General features: G+C 57.2%; 2 protein-coding genes across 13 annotated transcripts in view; both read right to left on the bottom strand.

The window, feature by feature from the left end:
- Positions 1 to 225: 225 nt before the first annotated feature.
- On the bottom strand, positions 226 to 2,802 carry LOC143686933 (uncharacterized). Its single transcript, XM_077163406.1, has 2 exons — positions 2,413 to 2,802; positions 226 to 646 (listed from the first exon to the last, which is right to left on the bottom strand). Exons 1-2 carry the CDS (start codon positions 2,800 to 2,802, stop codon positions 452 to 454), a joined length of 585 nt encoding a protein of 194 aa, XP_077019521.1. The 3' UTR covers positions 226 to 451.
- The window catches only part of TOM1L2 (target of myb1 like 2 membrane trafficking protein), a 123,028-nt gene continuing 100,329 nt past the window's right edge, over positions 226 to 22,924 (bottom strand). For 6 of the 12 annotated variants that reach the window (XM_077163396.1, XM_077163390.1, XM_077163387.1 and 3 more), the window contains 9 exons: positions 20,689 to 20,822; positions 17,968 to 18,016; positions 17,472 to 17,595; positions 15,828 to 15,945; positions 14,801 to 14,876; positions 12,513 to 12,578; positions 6,298 to 6,357; positions 4,773 to 4,809; positions 226 to 3,815 (listed from right to left, as the gene is read on the bottom strand). In XM_077163396.1, the coding sequence (XP_077019511.1) occupies positions 3,667 to 3,815; positions 4,773 to 4,809; positions 6,298 to 6,357; positions 12,513 to 12,578; positions 14,801 to 14,876; positions 15,828 to 15,945; positions 17,472 to 17,595; positions 17,968 to 18,016; positions 20,689 to 20,822 (813 nt within the window). In that variant the 3' untranslated portion in view covers positions 226 to 3,666. The remainder of the gene's footprint in view (positions 3,816 to 4,772; positions 4,810 to 6,297; positions 6,358 to 12,512; positions 12,579 to 14,800; positions 14,877 to 15,827; positions 15,946 to 17,471; positions 17,596 to 17,967; positions 18,017 to 20,688; positions 20,823 to 22,924) is intronic. The other 6 variants (XM_077163391.1, XM_077163388.1, XM_077163393.1 and 3 more) reach the window with 3 other exon arrangements.

Genomic DNA, 22,924 nt, shown 5'->3' on the forward strand with positions numbered 1-22,924 from the left:
CGACCACCCCCCACACACACACGTAGGAGCACACACGCTGGAGCCTGGATGAGAGCTGGGAGGAGCCCCAGCATCTGGGCCTCTGCTCCCGACCACTGCCACCAACACCCCAGGCCAGGAGGGGCCCCGGCTGCTCTGACAGTTGCCCCCACTTACAGCATGCGGGTGGTCAGACTGACAAGCCCCAGGAAGCCACAGCTGAGTATACAGAGAGCACACAGCGTGGCTTGTTTCATTTACTTTACTGGAGGATTTTACATGCAAGGACCCAAAGGAGAGAGATGACATCTGGAGGGAGACGGCAGGTGGGTGGATGCCCCCACGTCACTCTGTGCCTCACAGGCACTGCCAGGCCCCCGGAGCCAGGTCTGCCCCGGACACACATGGTGGCAACATAAGACCCGACTCCTGGACAAGTGGCCCGCATGATTCTAGCACAGTCCTGAGAACCTCACAAACCAAGTGCAAACTTCAGGAAGAAAATATCCATCCCTTTCTCGGGGAGAGCGTAGTTTCGCACAGGCGAGATGCAGTGGTGACGCAGGAGTCGCTGAGAGACCATGGAGGTGACCGCTGTCCCCAAGGGCTGCTGGCTGCAGGAGTAGCCTGGCACGGACCCACGGTCAGGAGGGGCTGGAGGTGGGCCCTGGGGACAGACGTGGCTGGCAGGGCCTGCAGGGAGTGACTTCCAGGTGGTTGGGGAGGAAGAAAGCAGGCCTCGCAGTGGTGGTGGATGAGAGCTGGGAGGAGCCCCAGCATCTGGGCCTCTGCTCCCGACCACTGCCACCAACACCCCAGGCCAGGAGGGGCCCCGGCTGCTCCGACAGTTGGTGGACAGGTGGTGGACAGCACCTGCCCGCATGCCGGCACGCTCAGCGCTGCACAGGAGAGGGTGTGGGCCGGGAAGGAGCAGCAGCAAGGGCAGCGCAGCGGCCTACCCTGGGCACCCCAGCACCCACTGCCTACAGGCCACCCAGCGACAGGCTTCGAGGCAACACTGAAGGCGTGATCGGCTCCCGAGAGCGCCCACGGCCTGGCCCCCTTCTCTGGGTGGGGGGAGGGCAGTGAGCCAAGGCCCAGTCCACAGAGATGGCGCTGAGCCTCTTCCCAGGCTGCATGGCCATGTGCACGGGGGCCGAAGAGTGATACCAGGCAGTGACAGACAGACAAGACAGATGCATGACCACCTTTCCCTGTGGCCCAGGCCAGCAACAAGTCCTTTCAGCTCTGGAACACTCTGTCGCTTCACACTGTCCAGCAACCTGCCATCCTCTCTACTGGGGCCTAGGGGTGCCAGGGAAGGAACCACCCTGCCAGCCAAAGCCCCCACCATGCCAGCTCAGATGTCATGTCCTGTCATTCAGTGCTGCCCGCTGGCCAAAAAGGTGGGCAGTGGGAAACAGTTAGTTTTCCCATCTCAGCACACAATGAACACAGAAAAGGTTAAACACATCCCCAAGAAAATATTTTGACAAAATAAATAGTTTAACCTATAATCAGGTATAATTAGTGCTTATGAGGCATCTCAGCAATAATTTAGTGTAATTAACAATATACTGTATCTGTGATTCTAACACTGGTGGGGAGGCTGGTGGCATGTGAGGTCTGGCCTTCCTTGGGGTTTGGCCTCACTCGCCATCCTACAGGGCTCTGCTTCCCCCGAACCTCAGGTCAGGAGGGCGTCGGGGTCAGCCTCAGGACAGAACACCTCCAGGGTGAGCCCTATGTGCACTTCCCTGTGGCCTGTGGGAGGCTGGGTGTCTGTGGACACAGGTGCCAGCAGCAGGTGTGTGGGAGCCACCAGAGGGGCCTCCAAGCCAGGAAGGCAGGTAACGCTTCTCTCAGGGGTCCCTGGCCTCCAACAGCCCCACAGGAGTCCCCGCCCCAGGGACCCACAGGAGCCAGGCCTCTCCACACCGTTGCTGGGGTCTTCAAGGCAGGTGCCAGGAGCCTCCTCGCCCTCCCCCACATCCCTGTAGGCCACCCATCACCCGCAGGCCCAGCTCTTCACCTGTGTGATGAGGTTGACATCGCAGCAGGGCTGGGGGCAAAGAGCAGAGGATAGGGAACGCTGGCCCTGCCCTCCTCCCATGCCTGCCTGGCGGGTGCTGGGCCTCACAGAGATAACCCCTGAAGACTTATCCGCCGGGCAGGGGCCACCACAACCACCTCCTCGGCAGCTGACTTGTGCAGTCCTCAAGTCCATGCCAGGCCTCAGGGGGCCCCGCCCTTGAGAGGAGTGGCTAGGGCTGACTGCAGCTAGGAGGGGAGCGAGCAGGCGGCAGCAGGCTGCACTGGGTGGGTTGGCAGCACCCTGTTCTTTGTCAGCCTGGCCCCCGCTGGTGCTTGGCACAGCCCCAGTCCCATCCCAGCCCCCACAGAACTTTCCAGGGCTCCTCTCGCTGATCTCACCTGGCCTGAGGCCCGGCATCTTTTCCCTGCCCAGGGTGGTGTCCTGGTGATGGCAGCAACTTCCAGGCCTCCCTCCAGGTGGGAAGGGTTGACGTCACCGTGGGTTGGGAACACGTGGCCGTCGGGGCTCGGCTTCGGCCCTGACCTGTGGGGCAGTGCGTGCTCGAGAAGGGCAGGCTGGCCCGAGAGACTCGTGAGCCAGTGAAGCAGATGCAGTGGCTCATTCTCACGCTCCGGGCGGAGGCAGTGCAGGGGTGAGATCAGCAGGCTGGGTGGGGCAACCCAGAGCTCCAGGCTATGCCGCAGCCAGGAGACACCTGGGAAGAGACAGGAGGGAGTCCACCAGGCTGGGCTGCCTCCCCAGCGGGCCTCGGGAGTGGAACGGGGCATCAGGACAGCCCTGTGGAAGACTCCGCATGGAGTCTCCGCATGGAGTGCAAGCTGTCTGCTGCAGGGCCCCGGAAGAAGAGTGCGGGGCTTCCATGCCCAAGCCAAGACCTCGAGTGCAGACCCCTCCCTGACAAGTCCCTGCACAAGAGTGGGGGGTGGCTCATGGACGGTTCACTCTGCACAGCTAACCAGACCACATGGCCACCATCCAGGTGTGGGGGCTGTCCCCACTGCCCTGAGCTCTCTCCCTTTGCTGGGAGGTGGGGGGACTACCGGGGCCCTTGGTCATAGACTTGGCTGCTAAGCCAGTTGGGTGTGGGGTCTGGGCTAGCAGCTGAGTGACAGAGAGAGGATCAAGACGCTGGGAGCCCCCACCTGTGGGCCCCCCACAGAGCCTTCTAAAGTGCTGGGCACACCTGTGCCACCAGGCGACACGTGCCAGAGAGCAGCGATGCAAGGAGGGAAGTGCGGCCCGAAGGTGCCGGCCGCCCCACCCACACAGAGGCAGCAGCATGGCCCTTCCGGAGGATGAGGGTACAGGAAGGCAGGCGCGCAGGAGGAGGCACAGGGCCCTCAGGGCACCCCTCTGCGGAGAGCCTGCTGGGGAAGGCGGTTCGGGTGACCTGCTCCAAAGGCAGTCCCAAGGGGCTGCCCTGCCTGTCCCTCCTTAGAGGAGACATGAGCAAAGGGGGGAGGGGGAGCTGTCGTGCCCCCCCTGGAGAGAAGAAGGCGGTTAAATGGTCCTGATGAGTGGGAGGCCTGGGAGCAAACACGGAGGTGTTTCCATGGAGTCGCAGGTACTGCCTGCGCAGGCCCCTGGGGCGGGGCTGCAGGGGCCGCCGGGAGGCAAACCCCGAGGACAGCTCACAGGGCGAAGAGGGCGTCCTCCGGCCGCTCTGGCTTCTTCCCGACGGGGGGGTTTGAGGCTGGGGCGGGGGCCTCCACCGGGGGTGACGGCAGGTTGGGGACCATTTCAGCTGCTTTGGCTCTTTCTTCAAGGAATTTATCAAACTCTGTAATACAAACCAAGGCCAGGGCGAGAGCTGGTACGGCGGCTGATCCCACTCCTGGGTCTCCCCAGCTCAGGCTCTGGGCAGGCAGCACTCACCTCTCCTCTGCCATGCCTGGGCCAAGGGGGGAGCCTGCCTGCACCTGGTGGGGGGGGGGCGGCTCTGCAGGTGGTGAGCTGGTAGCTGTCTAGTGGGGGGCTGGAGGCCCCCTGGTCCCCCACAGCCTTGCAGGGCGCAAGCCGCGGGCTGTTATCATCACTGCCCACCCACAGATGGAAGAGCTCTCCGTTTTCCAGGTGGGCACTGGGGGGCGGGCAGGGAACAGCCCCCCAAAATCTCCCACACACCCCCACCCCCCAGTAAAGAGACTCAAGAGACAATGAGGAAGGACGCGGGGTGGGGGGAAGAGTGCCCCACCCGCCCTTGGCTCACTAAAGCCAGCATGTGCCCCTCCTTCCCTAGCGCTGCCCGCCAGGCCGTGCATTCCAGAGCCCGCCCCAGCCTGCCCAAAGATGGCGGGGTGGGAAGCAGAATGGAGAGGCGTGAGGGGCAGGGGAATGAGGAGCCTAGGGGCATGTGAGAGAGGGTTGAGGGATGGGAGTTGGGGGGAGGTATAGGGGGCAGTGAGGGAGGACTAGTGCCCTGCTGTCCCCTGATCCCAGCCCATCACCCGGCTGCCCCAGAAGAGCGGCCTCAAGCGAGGCAGGGTCTGGAGCTGTCCCGTGGCCTCTCGAGCCAGACTGAGCATTTGAGGAGACAGGTTTGGGGTCCTGCTAACCTCGGGCGGCCACGCCTAGCACTCACTACTCTGTGACCTTTCAGAAGTCCCCTGTTCTTTCTGGTCTCCATTTTGCAGAAGGCAAGATGGGAAGGATGCCTGGACGGGGCCGGAGGCCAGGAGACTGTGGCCCAGGACCCGGCGCCGTGGAAGCTGGGGGGCGCGTGAGGGCACGGCCGTACCTTCACTCGTGACGCCTTCCTCCAGGTCGTCGCCCTTCTGGGGAGAAGCAGAACAGCAGCGTCGGGACCTGGTGGCAGGCCTGCCCCGCCTCACCCCCGGCCACCCCACCCTCCAGAAGAAGCCTCGGTGCGTCCCTCCTTTCCAGAGGTCTGTGACAGACGCACAGGGCTGCCCTTCGCCTCGGAAAGCCGGAAGCTCCGCCCAGGGCACAGCAGCAGCACGAGCAGGCGAAGACCCTAACCTTCCCAAGCACCAGTGCCCGTGCTGGGGGCCCTGGAGGGAGAGCTGGAGGGGCAGCCCTGAGAGGCCTCCACCTCCCACCTCCCCAGCATCCCTCGCTTCTGGCCCCCTGGCTTCTGAGAAGTCCCTGTGGACACCAACAGCTGGGAGGGATGCTGGACGCCATGCCCCTTAGCCTCCTCTGCCCAGGTCCTCCCCACCGCCACCCTCCTGCAGAGCTGGGAGCACTTAAGATGGATCAGACTTGAGTCATTTCAAGAGATCATGTGCAGGGGCCTTGGCAGGGCCAGACAGGGAGGTGGACAGAGCCCTGGGCTGGTCGAGGAGAGCGGGTAGGCTCCTGCCTGCAGTATGGCCTTACTTGGGCTGGTCCCTTCCCCTTTCGGGTCCTGGGCTTGGCCCTTCCTGTTTTGCTTCTGTGAGAGCAGCTATTTCTTTCCAGGGCATCCCAGTGGAAAGATCTAATGGGCCCTTTTCTTCTTCCCCAGGCATAGGGGCTGCCTCACTTGGTACTGGTATCTTGGGAAGGCCTGCTGTCCTGGGGTGGGAGGGGCCAAGCCACCTGTCCACAGACAGCGGGCAGCCCTGTGGCTAAAGAGCCCAAGCCAGGAGGGAGCAGGAGGCCAGGTGTCTCCAGATCTGGGGAGAAGCCAAGCAGCCACGACCTTGGACAAGCCACTTCCCCTCATAGTGACCTCTTCCTCGGCAAAGGGCCACCCCCTCCCACCATCGCTAGGATCCACAGGGCTGCCCAGGAGGGAGCTGGAGGCTGGGGGCTCCTCACCCACACTCTCTCAGGACAGAGACACTTGTCTTTCTGGCAGAGGGATTCTTTTAAATCAAAGATATTGGAAGACTGAGGAAGGGGGACGACGGTGACTTAAAAACCAAACCAAACACCTGACACATCATCAGTGTGTATGATTACCCCACAGCTAAAACATGACAGCGCCGCCCCTCCCCCTCCTCAGGGAGCTGACAAGTGGCTGGAGCAGAGGGAGGCGGCTTCAGGGCTGGCCAGAGCCTGCACCCTCAGCAGCTCCACCTCTGACCAGCTCTGTGATCTCGCCCCCTGGGCCCACGGGCACCCCATGGGGCTCTGCCCAGGGCCGGCCCTCAGTCGCAGCCAGCTGCCCGCCCCAGTCATGCTGACAGTCGGAGAGGATGTCAGGCTGCATCTGCGTGGCGGCTGCCCCCGACCTCCCCCCACCCCAAGAGGGAGCAGCCTTTTGGGGCCTCCGTGCCCCCCCCCCCCACGCACAAGGTAGAAAAATCGAATCTCACCAGGTCAGTCCCGAGCCACACCTCAATGTCGTCCATGACAGAGGGCTGCGCCACAGGGATCTATGGAGGCAGCCAGCAGCCGGCCAGGCACCCCACACACAGCCACAGCCAGGGGGACAAAACACCGGAACAAAAGGAAAGCGTCAAAAGCAAACTCCAAACAGAACCAAAATATACAGAGCAAAAAAAACACAACTGGCACAGCACACACAGGGCACATGGGCAGCCACATGTGAAATGGCAGGTGAGGAAAGCGATGGGATAGCAAATTATAAGCAGCAGGCTGACAGCGGGCGCTAGGTGGGGAAGGCAGGGGGTGGCACACCTTCTTGAAATGGATAACTTTTTGACTGCATGGGGGTCAACCCTCCTAGCATGGGGTCTCTGCTCTGGGGAAAGCATTGGTCTTGCAGGAAAGTCGGATGGATATTTACTGCCCACTGTCAAGCCTGCCCCACCGGGTCCTGCTGACCCAGGCTTGTGCAGGAGCTGGGGGGGCCAGTGGAGCCAGGGAGCCAGCCCTGGGGGAGCTGGAAGGGTTTCAAACGTGCCCCAGTGCATCTGTGAGTGGAGGCCCACACTCCCTTGGCCAGGGCCTGGCCTACAGAAGGCAGACTCATTTCACTGCCAACAGACACATAGCAGAAAGGAGGCTCTGATGACCAAAGGGACTGCAGGGCTTCAGGCTGGGTCGTCTTTATGTCTCTGTGGGGGACAATCATGAAGCAGCCCAGAATGCAACACTTTCCTTTAGTCTCAGCCTTTCTTCCTGGCTTTCAATGGCTGGCTATGCCTCAGTAGTCAAAGAAAAGAAGTTGAGCCTGAGCAGGGCTGGGGCAGGGAGGCCGGGAGCAGCCTCTGCACTGGCCAAGCCAGCAGCCCCTGGGGCAGGGGCTGTAAAGAAGGGATCAGGCTAGGCATATCTAAGGCGCTATCAGGTATAACCTTTAACCCCCTGAGAAGCCACGTTCATGAAATGACCGCTGCCCTTAACTGAGGTGGCCTCTGGACCACCTTCACCTCTTCACCTGGCCTGCACCTGGGTGGTACCTTCTAGGGATCACTCACAAGCCCATCCTTTCTACAAAACTACCAGCACCACGTCCACAGCCAACTTCACCCGTCAGAGGACTGGTCAATGCTTACCAACTCTAAGAACTCATGTGACTTTACCAAAGGAAAAGAACCAAGAATTCAAACTGACAGCGCTGCCTTTGCATTCCCACTGCTGGGGCTGGTCCTGTGGCAATGGGGTTTGGGACCCACAGGGCAGGACGAGGAGACCCCTGGGCCCGGCTCGAGCACCCAAGGCAAGCATCCGGGACTCCAGTTCCAGCTGCACCCCCTGCTCACCGCATGTGCAGCCTGATGGTGAACGGGCTCCAGCCCTGACCATGAACCACAGCCCACAGTAGGCAGGCCATGCGTGCACTTCCCTAAAGGTGAAAGCTAGCCACTGATGAGATCAGGACAATCCCGTGCTGCCATTTTATTTCTTTGACTGACTTGAGGACTTTAGAATGTGAAATTAAAAAAAAAAAACAAAACTACTGGAATTCCCAGGAGGAAGCAATCCTGTGGCCTCTGAAATCATGAAGCAATAAATTCCTATTGTTTAAGCAAAAAACAAAGTGACAGGCACCCTGTCACTCTAAAATGGGTGCCAAAGCCAAGGGCCATGGGATCCACTCACCAAGCCACCCTATAAAGCCATGGTGGCACGCGCCAGTGGGGCCCAGGGCAGGCACCATCTTGCCTATTTGAAGGAAAGTGGGGCACGTGAGGTACAGCTTGCTTGTTTTCTGTGGGCTGGTAGAACTTCTGCATCACCAGTCGATAACTGTGGGGGTCAGTTTTCATCATCACTCTGCTTATAAACCAGAAGGCCTGCTTGGCTTCTAGGAACATTGGAACAGAGCCACAGTCCCAGAACTAGAGGTTGGAAAGAGCCTGCACCTCTAAAGAGAAAACAAACCCAGCAGCAGCTGCCAGAAAGCACACTGAGCTGTCTTCATTCCCACCTAGCTCTGTCTCTGCCCAGGAGAGACTGATATTGGATGTCTGAAACTATTATGTACCCCAGAAAAGCCATTTTTTAATCCTGACCCAATCTTGTGGGGGCAGCCATTTCTCTTGATCCCGATTCAATATTGTAGGGTGGGAACTTTTGATTAGATTATCTCCACAGAGATGCAGCATGCCCAATTCTGGCCTAGAGATGGGGGTGTGACTCTACCTGTTCCAAGTGGGTTTTGATTAGCTTACTGGAGTCTTTTAAAAGAAGGAACATTTTGGAAAAACTTCAGATGCAGACAGTTGGAGAACAGCTGCATCAGAGCTGACAGAGACACGGGTGTCAGGAGACGCCTGGAGTGCCGACAGAGAGAGCAGATGCCTAGACACAGGCAGAGCCCAGCAGACGTCGCCATGTGCCTTCCCATGAGATGCTAACAAGCCAGAACTCAGAGGTGTGTCCCGAGGGGTTAAGTGAAGGCCCGCAGATGCTTAGCAAGGAAACCACTGGAAGCAGAAGCTGGAAGCAATGGAACTGGGAGAAAGGACCGGAAGACACCAGCCATGTGCCTTCCCTGTGACAGGGGTTCCAGACGGCATCAGCCTTTCCTGAGTGAAGGTAACCTCTTGTTGGTGCCTTAATTTGGACATTTTCACAGCCTTAGAACTGTAAACTTGTAAAGTAATAAAATTCCCTTTATAGATGCCATTCCACTTCTGTTATATTGCATTCAGGCACCTTAACAAACTAATACAGATGTACAGAGCTTTGTAATACGTGGCAAAAAAGCTTTTAAAAAAAAGTTGTCAGGGGTCATGGGCCTTAAACCTTCAGAGTTTTCTTAGAATTTTTTTTATTACTATTCAAAATCCCTTGGGTGCACAGGTGGTTCAGTGGTAGAATGCTCACCTGCCATGCCGGAGACCTGGGTTTGATTCCTGGCCCATGCACCCCCCCAAAATAATAATAATAATAAGTTCCTTGAGTCCTAAGATCAGGCTCCAGTTTCCTTCTTCGAGGACTAATCTTGAGAGCCAGCACACTCAGAATACAAACGTCTGAGAAGTTCCTTACTCCGGCCGATCCCCCCCAAAATCTCCAAAAGCTGGGGGATATTCTGTTTTTCCTCCTAGATTTTCCCACATAAGCCGTGTTTGTGGAATGACACCAGGTGCAGAGACTCAGGAAAGCCAAGCCCAAGGGGCAAAGTTAGGGAAGGAGGGGCAGCAGGTGATGGGTCGGGGCTGGACTCGGTTCCAGGCTGGTACTAACGGGCACAGTGCTCATCTCTGGACCCCAGTCTCCTCACTGGCCAGCTCCAAGACTCTTCTACCTTCAAAATTCTCAGAAATTCAGTTGGAGGGGTAGCAGGTACCAGGCACAGGGGACCAGCTCTTGTGCCAGCACCTGGGCGACACTTCTCTCAGCCTCGGTTTCCTCAACTGTGAATCAGGGTGACTGCTAAGGTGACTCAATGACTCTGAATCTCTCGACTTCCAGGCTGACGCTTCTGTTTTCTACCTCTAAGTGCCTGGGGTAACTGGTGCGAGGTGAGGGTGCTCGGTCTTAGGGTGCAGGTGGGCACTTAGGCTCCTGTAAGGCAGGGGTTGAGCATCATGGGGCTGGAAACAATGGCTGAGCTCTCCAAACCTCCTGTTTGAGTACTGCAAAGGGCAGCAGTCCTACCCTTTTCCTCCACAGGGAAAAGCCCATCAGATGCTGCAGTGCCATCAGCCACAGGTCGCACTTGCATACTGCTCTAAGGCACGGACTAAGAGACCTCAGGGGAGTTCAAGGAGCGAAAAGCGGCCGCCGCTGGAGAGGAGGCCCTGTGCTGGGGTCAGGGGCCCTGTCTTTGCCTGTAGCTTGGAGCACGTCACCAGGCCCCTCTGAGGCCCTGCTTCCTCATCTGCCAAAGGAGAGGCCAGACCAGCTGAGCCCGAGGATGCTATGTCCGAGCATCTTCTGGGGCAGTGAGTCCAGCTGCAGGCTGGTTCCCAGGGCTGAAGGAAGGTTTGAGTTGGAGGAGGTAAGTAGAAAGGGGAAAAGAGAAAAAGAAAGGAAGCTAGGAAGGGAGCCCCTCCATTAAAGACCAACCCCAAAAGCTCTCTCCCTAGGAAGGCCCACAGGACTGGACAAGCATTGCCCATTTTCAGAGTCCAGAGAGAAATGGGCACCCCTGACGTCAGCAGTGGCAGGTTTGACGTGGGCATGAGCAGCAGACACATGAGCTCTGCCCTAGTGTCGCTGGGTCTGCAGGCAGGGCGAGCTCTGCCTTAGCATCAGGAGGGTCATCTGCCCAAGGGGGAGAGGGGCACCCCCTGGCTCAGGCATGAGCAAGACCTCTTCGTGGCTCCAGGCTTTCTGTATCTGGGGGTGTTCCCAGTTACCATCATCTGTCCTGACTGGTTAGGGCCTGCAGGTCCCCTATGTCTGATTAAGGGCCCCTCCACCACCCACCTGGGCTCTGGCAGCAGTAGACTCTTCTACCAACCTATGTCTGTTCTTGCTTTGATTTCTATGTGTGCCCCACAGGATCGCTTCCTGGCTGACCCCTGCTTATATATGGGAGAGTCCTAATTGGTCACCAGCCAGGACAGGCAAAAATCCCCAGGAGGCAGAGAAGGCAGGGGAGGGAGAGCTCTGCCCCAGCACTCACACGGGACCCAGGTGGTTCTCACATTCCCCTCAGCTGGTAATGAACCTGAAGTCCCTGGAGAGCAAGGGTTCCCCACAGCCCCAAGATCACCAAGAAACCCAACTGTCCGACCTTCAACATACCCTGAGCAGTTTCTGCAGCTTCAGTGTACACTTTCCAGAGAGGGTGTGAAATCCTCCCTACAAAGCTTCAACCCCTGCCCCAACACGTGGAAGAGTCCAAAGGTTCTTTGGTTTCGCTCAATAGTACAAAAAGTTTCCAAGTAAAGAATTTGTCCTTGGAAAGTTTGGATAGACAGCTTTTCTATGCTATGGGAAACAGGGCAAAGCAATTAATATACATCATTTAAAAAACACCGAAAAAAACATTGATGTCAGGCAGACGAGACAGCAGGTTAGCTGTTAGTGTTCTGTCTGGGACAGTGGGGGCCTGGAGCTCTAGGTGGGGCCAAGACGGGCATCACCACTGCCTAGGACACACTCAGGTAGCTGGCGTGGGCAGTATCCTTTTTTGCAGGATTAACAGGGACAAGGACACATGGGCTGGGTCCTCCCCTCCTGGGTGGTAGCATGGACGTGGCCCCAGGAGTCCTGCTCTGAGACTACCCACGTGGACCAGAGGAAGCAAATGAGGGACCCAGGCCTCGGCCTTTTGCCCTCGAGCAGGAGAGCCTGCCTGCTGCTGTGCAGGTGGGGGATGCTGGCCCACCTGGGCACAGTCAGTACAGAGGTCACTGCTCCTTGCTGGCCCTGCCCCTCCCCATGGCTCTGGAGGCTCCTGCTCGGACACCCAGCTGGCTGGATACCTCAACCTGGCCATAGACTGGCCTGAGGACAGGCGAGCCGTAGTCCCTCCACAGCCCATCCTCCTCCTCTGTCTCTGCTCACTAGCCCTGCGTGGGGCCCTGTGTCAGAGGCACTCATCCAGCAGGCGCCTCGCCTGACAAGGCGGGAGGGACTCCACAGGCCTCGGTGTCACCAGTGTGCAGCCATGTGAGGGCTGGGTTAGGACGCTAAACCTACCCTGCCTGTGTCTGCTCTTTACTCTGTTCTGGTGCTTGCGTTTCTTTAAGAGATCACAAATACTCTGGGGGGACCCGGTGGACATAAGTAGCTATGTTATAAATTCCACCCAGTCTGCCTGACTCACAGGTACCGGCTGCATGGGGACTTCTCTGGCAGGGCAGCCGCTCTGAGTTTGTTCTTCTTGACTGTTCCCTCCCAAACAAAAACCACTGTAACTTGTGCTGATCCTGGAAAAGTGAATACTGCCCAGAGCCCCAGAGACAGTAAAAGGGGGGTGGGGGGGTACAACCCCATAAGGTCCAGGGGCATGAGGCTTGGCAGGAGACCAGGCAGGGGGTCTCTAGGCTGGTGGCCTGTGCCTTAAGGGGACTTGACAAAGAAAGGAGGGGCTGGGGTGTTCCTGTGGGAAGGAGAGCCTTGGACTGACTGATCTGTGAGGGCTGAGCAGGCAGGCGGAGGGAGACGGGTGCGGGGCTGGACGGACAGCGGGGGGCTCAGTTCTGCTGGAGCCGCTCACCATTCCTTGGGTCATGAGCCACTTGTCGATAGGCTCCAGGTCCGAGGCCCCACCTTTGCCTCTCTTCTGGGCCGAGGACGGAATGTCCCAGAGAGAAAGAAGTCACAGCAATTCCCGGGATAGAGAAGTCAATGGACATATCATGGTAACGATGTGTCACCCCTGAGAGGTGCCATCTGCCACGTGAGGAAATGTAACCCGAGCCCCCTGAGCCCCGTCCCCCTTACCTGCCTGGAAAAGGGAAGAGTAGTTTAGCAACCAACTAACACGGGACACACTCCTGTGCTACTCTGTATGCGGGAAGCTCACAAGGTCGCCCGCCCGGGCTGACCAGGGCTGCTTCTCCCTGGGAGGGCTACGGGACTTGCAGGGGGCGACCGCTCAGAGCACCACCTTTTACAAAGACATTGCCATTTTTTCTAACTTTCCCTCCTTTCCTTCTTTTTCTTTTATCTCCTTCTCAGTTTCCTGTGTACTTTTTCTCTATACTCTTAAACCACAAGGTTGAATATGGTGTAATCTTTATTGGCTCTTTATAAATGATGGAAGCACTTAAAGACTGCCAATTCGGCCACACCTCCCTTCCCTTCACTGTGGCCAGCCCAGCTGTCACCCTGGGGAGTGTCTTCCTTTCCAGGGTGGCCTGGCTTGGAACCTGGCAGTGGACCCTGAGTGAGGACATGATGTGCCCGCCCGAGTGTGCCCACAATTGCTGCACGGGTGCCTGGTCAGCACATCTGGGTCTTGCCCCTCTACGGCTCCGGGTGTGGCATTACCCGACCAAGTGATCAACATGAAAAACAGCTTAACCCCCACTGCCTCCACTATCTGGACACACGCCAGAGTCCTCCAGACCTTTGAGAGCTGTGGGATGCTCCCCCAGGCCCCAAGGGCAAAGGTCGTGATGTGTGCTGCTCCTCCCAAGCCCGGGCCTTCTGCCCAGGCCCCCTGCTCAGACGCAGGCCTGAGCGCGGAGAGCAGCAGGGTACACCCTGCAGGGCCAGGGCAGCACTGGGGTCCAAGCGGGGAGCACGGGTGGTCAGCCAGCCTGAGGGGACAGGTGCATGCAGCCAGGTGTGAGAACATGCCGCCTCTGCATAGGGGTGGGGGCAGGACACGGCCACAGCAGACACGGTGCAAAGCCCAGTGTCAGGGCTTTGGGGGCACTGCTGGCTCTGGAGAAGGTGCTGGGACCAAAGGCAGTCTGGCCAGAGATGGTGGCCCAGCCGGCCTGGTTCTTGGGTGCTCCCTGGTGGCCAGTGTGAGGGACGCACTGCCCTCATCCCTTGTTGGCCTGGCCAAAATGGAGGAGTCATCCTTGTTTCCCAGAGGTGAACTTTTCCCATGAGAACCGAGCTGGCGCTCTGCTGCCTGCTAAGCCCACACTTGGGTGGGGGTTTGGATGCCAAGACCTGGTATGTGGGGAACAGGTGTACCTTTGCTAGCCTTCCTGCCCAGTGGATGACTACAGTGCCACTTCCTAGCCCGCTAAGGAACTGTGAAAGGAGTGGGGGCAGGGGGAGGGCCACTACCTTGGCCCCTCCTCAGCCCCTGGCCTCGGCCAACAGGCATGCATGCGCACGCAGCTGCGCAGGTGGTCTCCTGACCACCGAGAAGGTGCATCTTGTGGTCTGAAATCCTATGCCACAACTGCCTTGGGAGTTGAAACAAGCACCTTTCTTTCCTTCAAAGCAATTTCCCTTTTAGCTCTGCCACTTCCAGACAAGTAGCTGCCGACTGCTCTCCCCACCCCTCTAGCTCCAGCTCCCCAAACCAATCCTGAACCCCCACCGTTTTCTAGGTGGGCTTGTCCTTCTTCAATCACCCATTATCACGGGACCAGCATTTCCTTCCTCATAAGGTTCACTGTTTCACCAGAGCACTGTCCTCCCTCAGGGCGCCAGGCCATCCAAGGAGAGACTCTGTGTGGCCACAGACCAGTGGCCGGAGAGCTTGGGCCCCGTGGCAAGTAGAGCAGGGCTCTGAGCTGCCTCCTCCTGGGTGGATCCCAGCCTGCTCTTTGCTTGCTGTGTGCCCCCAGGCCAGTGTCCTGCCTCTTGGGCCCTGTCTTCTCTGTGTCAGGACAACAGGCACTGGCCTCCTGGGCTGCAAATTTGACGAGGCCATGTGTGGAACAGCTTGGTGGCACACAGGCACTGGGCAAAGGTGCTGTCCACCCCCGGGACTTTCCCCCAGCATAGCCAAACCCTGCCTAACTGAGCCGACAGCTCCACCCAAATGCCTGACTTTCCCTCCACAGGACCTCGGTCAGAAAAACAGGGACCTACCGCTTCAGAGCTCTGTTTCCGACTGTCCAGTGCAGAAGCAAGTCCTCCAACAGCCTGAGGGTCCTCGTAGGTCACCCTGGAGACAAAGCAGCACAAGCAGAATCCCACTGGGCAGCCACAGAGGGATGGGGCAGTGGCCTCAGCGATGCCTGGATTCCTGGGCTCTGGCACTGGCTCCACCTCTGGGCTCTGGGATACTGTGAGCCTTCAGTTTCCTTTTCTGAAGCTCAGTGACAGGGCAGCCAAAGTGCCTTAAAACTCCCCAGAGGGAGGGGACAGACAAAGGTAAAGTGACATTAATTCTTACTTTAAAAGCAGTGTCTCAGTGCATCTGACAAGGAAAGTGGCCTCACGGTCTGGGATTTGGGGCTGTCACCGACTGGGGGTGTGTTCCTCTGCTCCCAGACCCCTGAGCTGTATCTGTTTTACTGACAATTTTGGTTGGCAAAGGGTTCAGGGGGTCCCTGGGTTTCTGGTCAACCTGGGAGTTCTGAGCTCAGAGAGCTGTAATGCTCCAGGGTGCTGGGCCTGGTAAGAGTAGGGAAAGTCTGTTCAGGTGGAATGGAGAGCTCAAAACATGTTCCGGAGACCCCCTGAGACAGAGCTGCTTCCACATGTCATCCTCATCAGACCTGCTGTCAAGGAGCCTCTGGCCTGACTGACCACTGGGCAGGAAAACCAGGAAAAGGAAAATTTGCTGCTGGAAACCCACTGCCGGCCTCACCTCACTGCACCCCTGCCTCCGAGCTCCTCCTGGCGAGGGGCTGGACAAGGTGGTTCATTTTCTGCAGCAGCAACGTGGGTAGGGAAGAGGAAAGTGGTATCCTCTCTCTGTGACTGACAGGGGAAACTGCACGACAGTCAGCCCAGCTTGGGGCAGAGGAGTGTGGCATTCACTCAACAGCCACACCAGGTGCCAAGGCCCTATGGTCATAACGGAACGCTTCTTTGTGTTGACCTGTGGCCCTGGGTCAACCCCCACCCCATCCCACATCTTTAGAGAGCCACTGAAAGGGTCCCCACATACGTCTTGCGTTGCTCAGCCAAGGAATTCCCTCTTGTCTGGGCAAACATGTCGAAGCCATCGTGAGGACTGCACTGCTGGAGGGAGCTGAGGGTCCCGCTAACACTCTCTGTTCCCAAGTCTGTGGCAACAAAGCGAACCAGGGGAGGATGAGAACATGGCCTGGGTCTGGGGCTCAGTGGGGGGCCCCAAAGGCAGGACGCTAAGGAGTCTGGTTCCACGGGGGAGGGGTGCAGGGCCTTCCGCCACTCAGTCACTCCTAGTGCACTCACCCCAGGGCGCAGGGCTCGGGTGTGGGAGGGGACAGCCATTCAACCCCAAAGCTGCTCCAGTCGGGGAAGAGTCACTGTGCGCGATGGGAGAGTGCTGGGGGGTTGTGTCCAGGTCAACAGCGCCGCCCCAGGAGGCCCCCCAGAGAGTTCTCTGTGACCTCAATAGTTTCTCCGGGACTGAGTACTTGCTTGTCTGACAGGTGTTTATGGGGCACCCACTGTGTTCACAGCTAGGTTTCGAGTGGACCCCAATGAACAAAGCACAGTCCTTGGCGCCACAGTGCTCACAGCTGGTGGGAGAAAGGCAGACCAAGGACAGCAGTACTTAGCTTGAGGCGTTGGGAAGACTCAAAATTGAGACCAAACAGGTCTTTCAGAGGAGTGGGATTCCAGAAGGCACAGGACCTGGACATCCAGGATCCCATGTGCCGTGAACAGTGCTCAAGGAAGAGTCAGCGCAGGGCAAGGTGGAAAGGCAGGTGTCAGGGGGCTGGTGAAGACCCTCAGCTGCCAGGTGAAGAAGCTGATGGGAAAACACTAGACACTTTCTAAGAAGGGAGCTAGCAGATTCCTAATTAAAGTGTAGTTGCTAAATCTGGTAGCCATATGCTGGATGGCTCGAAGGCAGAGAATATGTTTCATTAAAGAAGTAGGATCTACAGATACACGAGCTACTGAAGAAGCCACTAAATCAAAGCATAATTCAGCTGCAATGAAACAAAGGTATGCAGATGAATATTTGGAAAGAAAGAAAACTGAAGAGTAGAGTGGAGGAAAGAATTTTGAGAGAGCTAGGCCTATTAATCATTTCAGTATCATCATTTCATTACAGCTATAAACAGGGACTATCTAAGTACGGGCAGCTTAGTGGTACATTCCCTTAAAGCGTCAGACGGTGGAGCATCTTAGGCTGATGACAGTGAATACAAGAGTGTGGTCATTTCCTGTCTCCCAGTCACTACAGGCACTGCCCATCAACCACCAGGTCCTCTCCAAGGCCCGCGGCAGCTCCCGCATCCTTCTCAACCCTGGGGTCCAACAGCCAATGAGCAGAAACCTATTTGCCATCCCTGACCTAGCTCATACAGAAAAGGAAATCACTTCACCCAGAGAATATTCCAGGTAAATGCAGCAGGCTCTTTTTCTTTTTAAAACAGACAACTTCCAGCTCTACCCCCTCACCCATACCTACTTTCTACACAGGGTCACACTTTAATTTAAGATTGGACATCATGAGCCGAAGGTGGCACAACTGGTCAGGACTCTCCAAAGGCTCTCCCACGTCTTCTAACAAACAGAGAGGAAGGGGCCCTGTGGCCAGACCCACAACTGGGAAAAGCTGCAGAGGGGCCACAATGCCCCTAGTGACACTCACCCAAGCCTGCGAGCTGGGAGGAGAGGGAGGGCGCTGGCACCGTGCTTCCCACCATGGGGCTGACCACAGCCGGAGACCCCGGCCCCAGGTCTATCAGGTTGTCTTCAGTCACCTCCGTCAGGACCTGGCAGAACGCAAGATTAGCAGTGAGCGCCCAGCTCTGAAGTGCCAGCGGGCAACCGGGCAGTCCCGAGAGGAAAAGCATCAGGGTGGCACCAGGGCAGAAGCAGGGCCATTCAGGGCCAGTAGCGAGCCCCTGTGCTGGCTGGCCTGTCCCCCACTGCCTGCCCGCCTGGCACTTCCTGCACTCTCCATCACAGATGAGCTGCCAGCTCTTGCCCTTCATGCATCAATCCTGGGTTGCCCTCCAATTGCCCAAACAGTTAGAAATGCTGGAGGTGTGAGCAAACTAAAGCCAGCCTCCCCGCCTCCATGGGGTGGGGTGGGGTGGGGGGACCTGCCTCCACAGATGAGGGGGCTCTGAAGGAATACTTACTCCATTACTGGCATTCTGAACTGATCGACCCGACCTGTATCGTTCAAACCTATGGGAAAGAAAGTCAAAAGTAAGGAGAGAGGGGTCCTGGGATGCGGTCACATGGACACACACACACACACACACACACACACACACACACACACACACACACACTTACCTGGGCTTTTCTCTGCCTAGGGTTTCCTGCCTCTCCCTTGAGCACCCTGAGCAGGTCTGGGGCGGGGGTGGGGGGGTGTTGGCTGGCACATGGGAGAGGCCATCTTAAGAACCATCAGTGCCTCCCAACCCGATTCCAGAATGCCCCACTGCCCCTGGGGGTCCGCTACTTCACCCATGGGGTGTCTCAGGTGTCCACCTCCAAAGCAATCCAGTGACCCAGACCCCTCCCTATTTCCCAGAGCTGTGATGCACAGCCACTTGCCAGTCTCTAAAATGCACCCCCTATGTGGAAGATGATCCATTATAGCTGTATCAACCTGCTGGAGGAAAGGTAGGCAAGAGCAGGGAGACAGGCCCAGGGCCCTGGCCTGGGGAGCAACTCCTCCAGGAGCTGTAGGGACATCTGGGCCAACTGGGGAGCCCCTGAGGTGCTGTTGGGAAGGGTGGGATGGGACCACAGGGTGCCTCTTCTGCCTCCCCCCACCGTGTCCTGCCCTGCCTGCCACTGGCAGGACTCAGCTTTGTGCAAGGGCAGAAAGCTTCTCTTCTCCCATATCCAGGTCACTCCCCCACCAGAGGTGGGGCAGGAAAGCCACGGGGAGATGGGAGGGGTGGGGAGCAGCCCATTCTCATGGCTCTGAAACGCTGCAGGTAAAGAGGCAGCTAGGAAACTCTCCAGCTCATGTGAGCCAAGAAGCTGGGCTTAAGTGAGATGTGCTGCTCCACCTTTGTCTGCCAAAACGTGTGGAGATGAGCATCTAGCAAGAAAGGGATCCCAGGAGAGATGACCAAGTCAGGAAGCTGACCATGATTTTAGGAGAGATTTGTAGGGCACTTTCAACCTTGGGCTTTAGGGAGAACAGGAAATGTTAGTACATCTGAAAGCCCTCTAATCCTGGAGTACCCTTCCCACGCTGAGAGCAAAGGTGGTCCCCAGAAAGATACACTGCAGTCCTAATCCCAGGACTGCACACAGTGACCAGTTTGGAAACAGGGTCACTGTGGATGGAATCAGTTAAGATGAGGTCATACTGAAGTAGAGTGGCCCTGGATCCAGTATGACCAGTGTGCTTCTAAGAAGAGACATGGGATAGAAACCCAGGGGAGGGGCATGCAAAGACAGAGGCAAGAGACTGGAGTGATGAGGCCACAAGCTGTGAATGCCAGGGACTGCTGCCAGTACCACAGCTATAGCAGAGGCAAGGGAGGACCGTCCTGCAGAGCTGCGCCCCAGTCAGCACCTTGACTTCAGACTTTTAGTCTATGAGGGAAAGGATTTACGCTGCTTTAAGCCCCCCGTTTGGGGTGCTTTCTTACTGGAGTCCTAGGAGACTAATTCTCTGCAAGGTACTCCGACCGTAGGTCACCACAGGGCCCCTGGCCCCACAGCTCTGCCTCTGAATTCTTTCTAGGTCTGGGACTGATGATGCTTGGGGGGAGACACCCTGTCATATCCTAGGAGGGACTTAAGTCACTTTAAGGGGTTTAAGCTTCCGCCCATTAAACACGGAGACACAGGAAAGTGTCTTAGGCTGGGAGTCAAGGCACTTCAGGTCTGACCCTGTTTCCCAACTCTGGGCCTTTCTGGGTGGTCCCACACTCCCACTGCCAAGGCTTCTCCATGACAGAAAGCTGACACGAAGCCTGTGGCGGTGACCACCACAGCAAAACCACTCTCTAACCATTCTCTACGCCCGAGGCTCCAGCACACTGCACCCACCTTATGGTATATACAAATATTCGCTGCATCAGCAGCCCCGCGGAGGGGACAGAAGGCCCTGCAGGGGGCAGGGACTTGGCCTCTCTGGGGAAGCTGCGGCAGGCCCCCTGCCCTCTCTGATCTCACTTTTAAAAGCAGGCTGGACCGGCCAAGTTCCATTCAGGTCCAACTGAGGTGTGCCCCCAGGTGGCAGTGGGAGTCGCCACCTGCCCTTATACCTCCCATCTAAGCTACACCTGAATGAGATGTTTGGGACTCTTTCCAGAGGGAAAGCTTTGGGGAAGGAAAACAATTTGCAAGTTTGTTACCTCAAACCCGAAAATGATTTGGCGGCAGAAAGAAATGAGTGTGCGTGTTTCTGCTCTGCGGCAGAGTCTCGGCGGGTACGCCCTGTCTGCTTTTCTGGAACACTCTAGACACACTGACATTTGAAAGGGAAAACTCTTCTTTTCTGTTTTTAAAGATAGGAAAGAGGAAATTCTCTTTCTTCCTAGAGATTTTTGTCTCTAATCCTTTTCAGATTCGAAGGCTCATCAAAGGAGCAGGGGCAGGAGCTCTGGCCCAGGCCCCAGCCCTTCCCCGCCCTGGGGCTGGAGCCGGGGAGAGGCAGAGCAGCCGAGGCTTCCCAAGGGCAGAGCTAATTCTGCATGCCAAGTTCCCGCTGCTCCACTCCTGGGAGAGCAAGAAGCACTTCCCTGTCACCAGGGAACAAATTAGCATCTCTGATGAGTGGTTTCCAACCCTTCTGTCTCTCTCTCCCACTTTGTTTATGAAAAAAAAAAAAACCCTCTGTTATGGCAACAGTATTCGCAGAGAGACACAGAGAAGGCCGCCAGCACCTCTCATATCGGAGGAAGACGTTGTTGAGGTCGTCGTTGACACACAGCAGCTCCTCGGTGACCTCCTCGTTGGACACGCGGGAGATGAGCTCCACGATGCGCTGCTGCATGGCCCGGCAGGTCCTGTTCAGCTCCTAGGGCGCACACACACACCTCTGGCTAGCCTGCTGGCCATGCTTGTGTCACACACACTGCCTCTGAAAACATGCAGGCTATAAAAGGGGCTCAGGCTTGTCCAGAAACTCCACAGACGTGGGCAAGATGCAAAGGAAAGGACCCCGGGCCCAATTCCTCCATTAAAAAAACAGTGGTTTTGCAAAGGGCAGACTAATGTGCTTAAGCATACACTACTGTGTACACAGAACTGCCCATCTGTACAGACGGGTTTACAGCATAAAAATGTGACCCTGTGCGGCTTGTTCTTTTTAAACCACACAGACAGACTCACCCCTTGGGGACATGCCTTCTTCTAGCGACACTCATTAAGCTGGTGGTCTCTTTTTTGGGCAGCCCAAACAATGCCCCGTGAACAGCTGTATGCACACACCCTTACACACCTGGCCAAGCACTACCACAGCAGAAGTTCCTCCACATGGAAGTGGGGGTGAGAGAAGATGGCCATTTAGAACATTAACTGGTAATGGTAAAAGGGCTTCCGGGAGGATGACCTCCATTTATCCATATGACCAGTTACAGCCCAGGTGCAGCCTTAGGACAGCAATTTGAGACACAGGTCACATATCTGTGATCAGGGTCTCGAGGCTCAACAAGCTCCCCCACAGTCCAGCTGCTTGCCAAAGACAGGCCCTGTGCCTCCAAGTCACCGTCAGAGCTGCTCCCCACCTTCAGAAGCAGGGTCCCCCTGAGGACAGGGCACTGTCTCTTTGTGGCCTGCTTCCTGCAGCCCCTTGCTGCTCTGGAGGGTGTGCTTGTTTCAGCTGGCTTGTGTAGTTCCCTCAGCATCTGCCACCTTGTCCCAACAGGCCGAAGGCCCTGCAGAGGCGGGAGCTAGTGGGTTTCACAGGCAGGCACCCTGGCATCCCTGATGGCAGGAGCTGCCTGTGAGAAACTGCCAGGTCCCTATGAGCTGCACAGGCTGAGGCAGAGGCTCAAGGCTAACCCCAGCTACCCCGGCCTTGGTGGGAGCTGAGGGACCACGGAAATCAGGGTTAAGGAAAGAAGAGACGTCCTTGCTTCCAGCTGGGCTCCAAAATCCTCTCCTTCTGCAAATCGTTCTGGTAGGAATCATGGACCAACTCACAGTAGGCACGGGCATCTCTGTTTAACCATTCTAGCTTAAAATCTGGCTTGCTTGGCTAGGAGGTGTTCCGTCACACACATCAAACTGTAAACTCCTTTGGTGGTGGGGGGTGGTGGGGGGTACCATCCTTTCTATACAGGTGCAATAAAAAAGCCCCGAGACTGTCTGCTAAGCCCACCCACCAATAGGTTGAAAGGAGCAGATGGGAAACGTACGACACAGAGAAGTGCTGGCTTCGTCCCTGCCCAGCCTCTCCAGCCGGAATCTGCAGACACCTTCCCACCTGCCCTTCCCCGATCTCAGCCTCACCACACCAGGTGGCTGCGGCTGAGCTCACATCTGCCTTCCCTAGCACTGACGCTCACGGAAGGAGCTGGGCCTCTCATCCTGGCTTCCCTGGCACCCCACTGCTGACACACAGGAGGGGTCCCCAGATGCCTCTGAGCAGAATGAGGAAGACAAGTGGTATTCCTTCCATCCAGCTCAGTCCAAGGCATCAAAATTGTTCCCGTACACACACAAGCCCACTGGTGGTGTTCTAGACTTGACCCCCAGGCAAGAGCAAGGTGGAGTCCCGACAGACCCTGCACTCAGAGAGCAGGTCAGCTCTGGGCCAGCCAAACACCAGGCTTGGACAGTCAGATTCTGTGTCACTCAGACCACAGACCCATGGCTCCTTCCCCGAGTGGGGACAGCTGAGGAAAGCAGCCCAGAACCACCTGCATGCAGCTGTAGAAGGGGAAGGTTCCCAGATTTAGGCAGCTGGCACTCACCTCCAGAAGAAAGCACTACCCCGAGACCCCTGCTGGGTCCTACCTGGCTGGCTGCGGAGACACTGTCCCTTGCTGTCTCTCTCCCTTTTTCTCAGCCCTCAGCACACAGAGCTGGAACGGTGGTGCCACTCTCGCTTGGCCAATCGGGAAAGCCAGCCCAGAATCAGGACCTTCCAGTTTCTTCTCTGAGGAGACCCCCACC

Source organism: Tamandua tetradactyla, chromosome 6, assembly GCF_023851605.1.
Source record: "Tamandua tetradactyla isolate mTamTet1 chromosome 6, mTamTet1.pri, whole genome shotgun sequence".
Classification (NCBI taxonomy): Eukaryota; Metazoa; Chordata; class Mammalia; order Pilosa; family Myrmecophagidae; genus Tamandua; species Tamandua tetradactyla.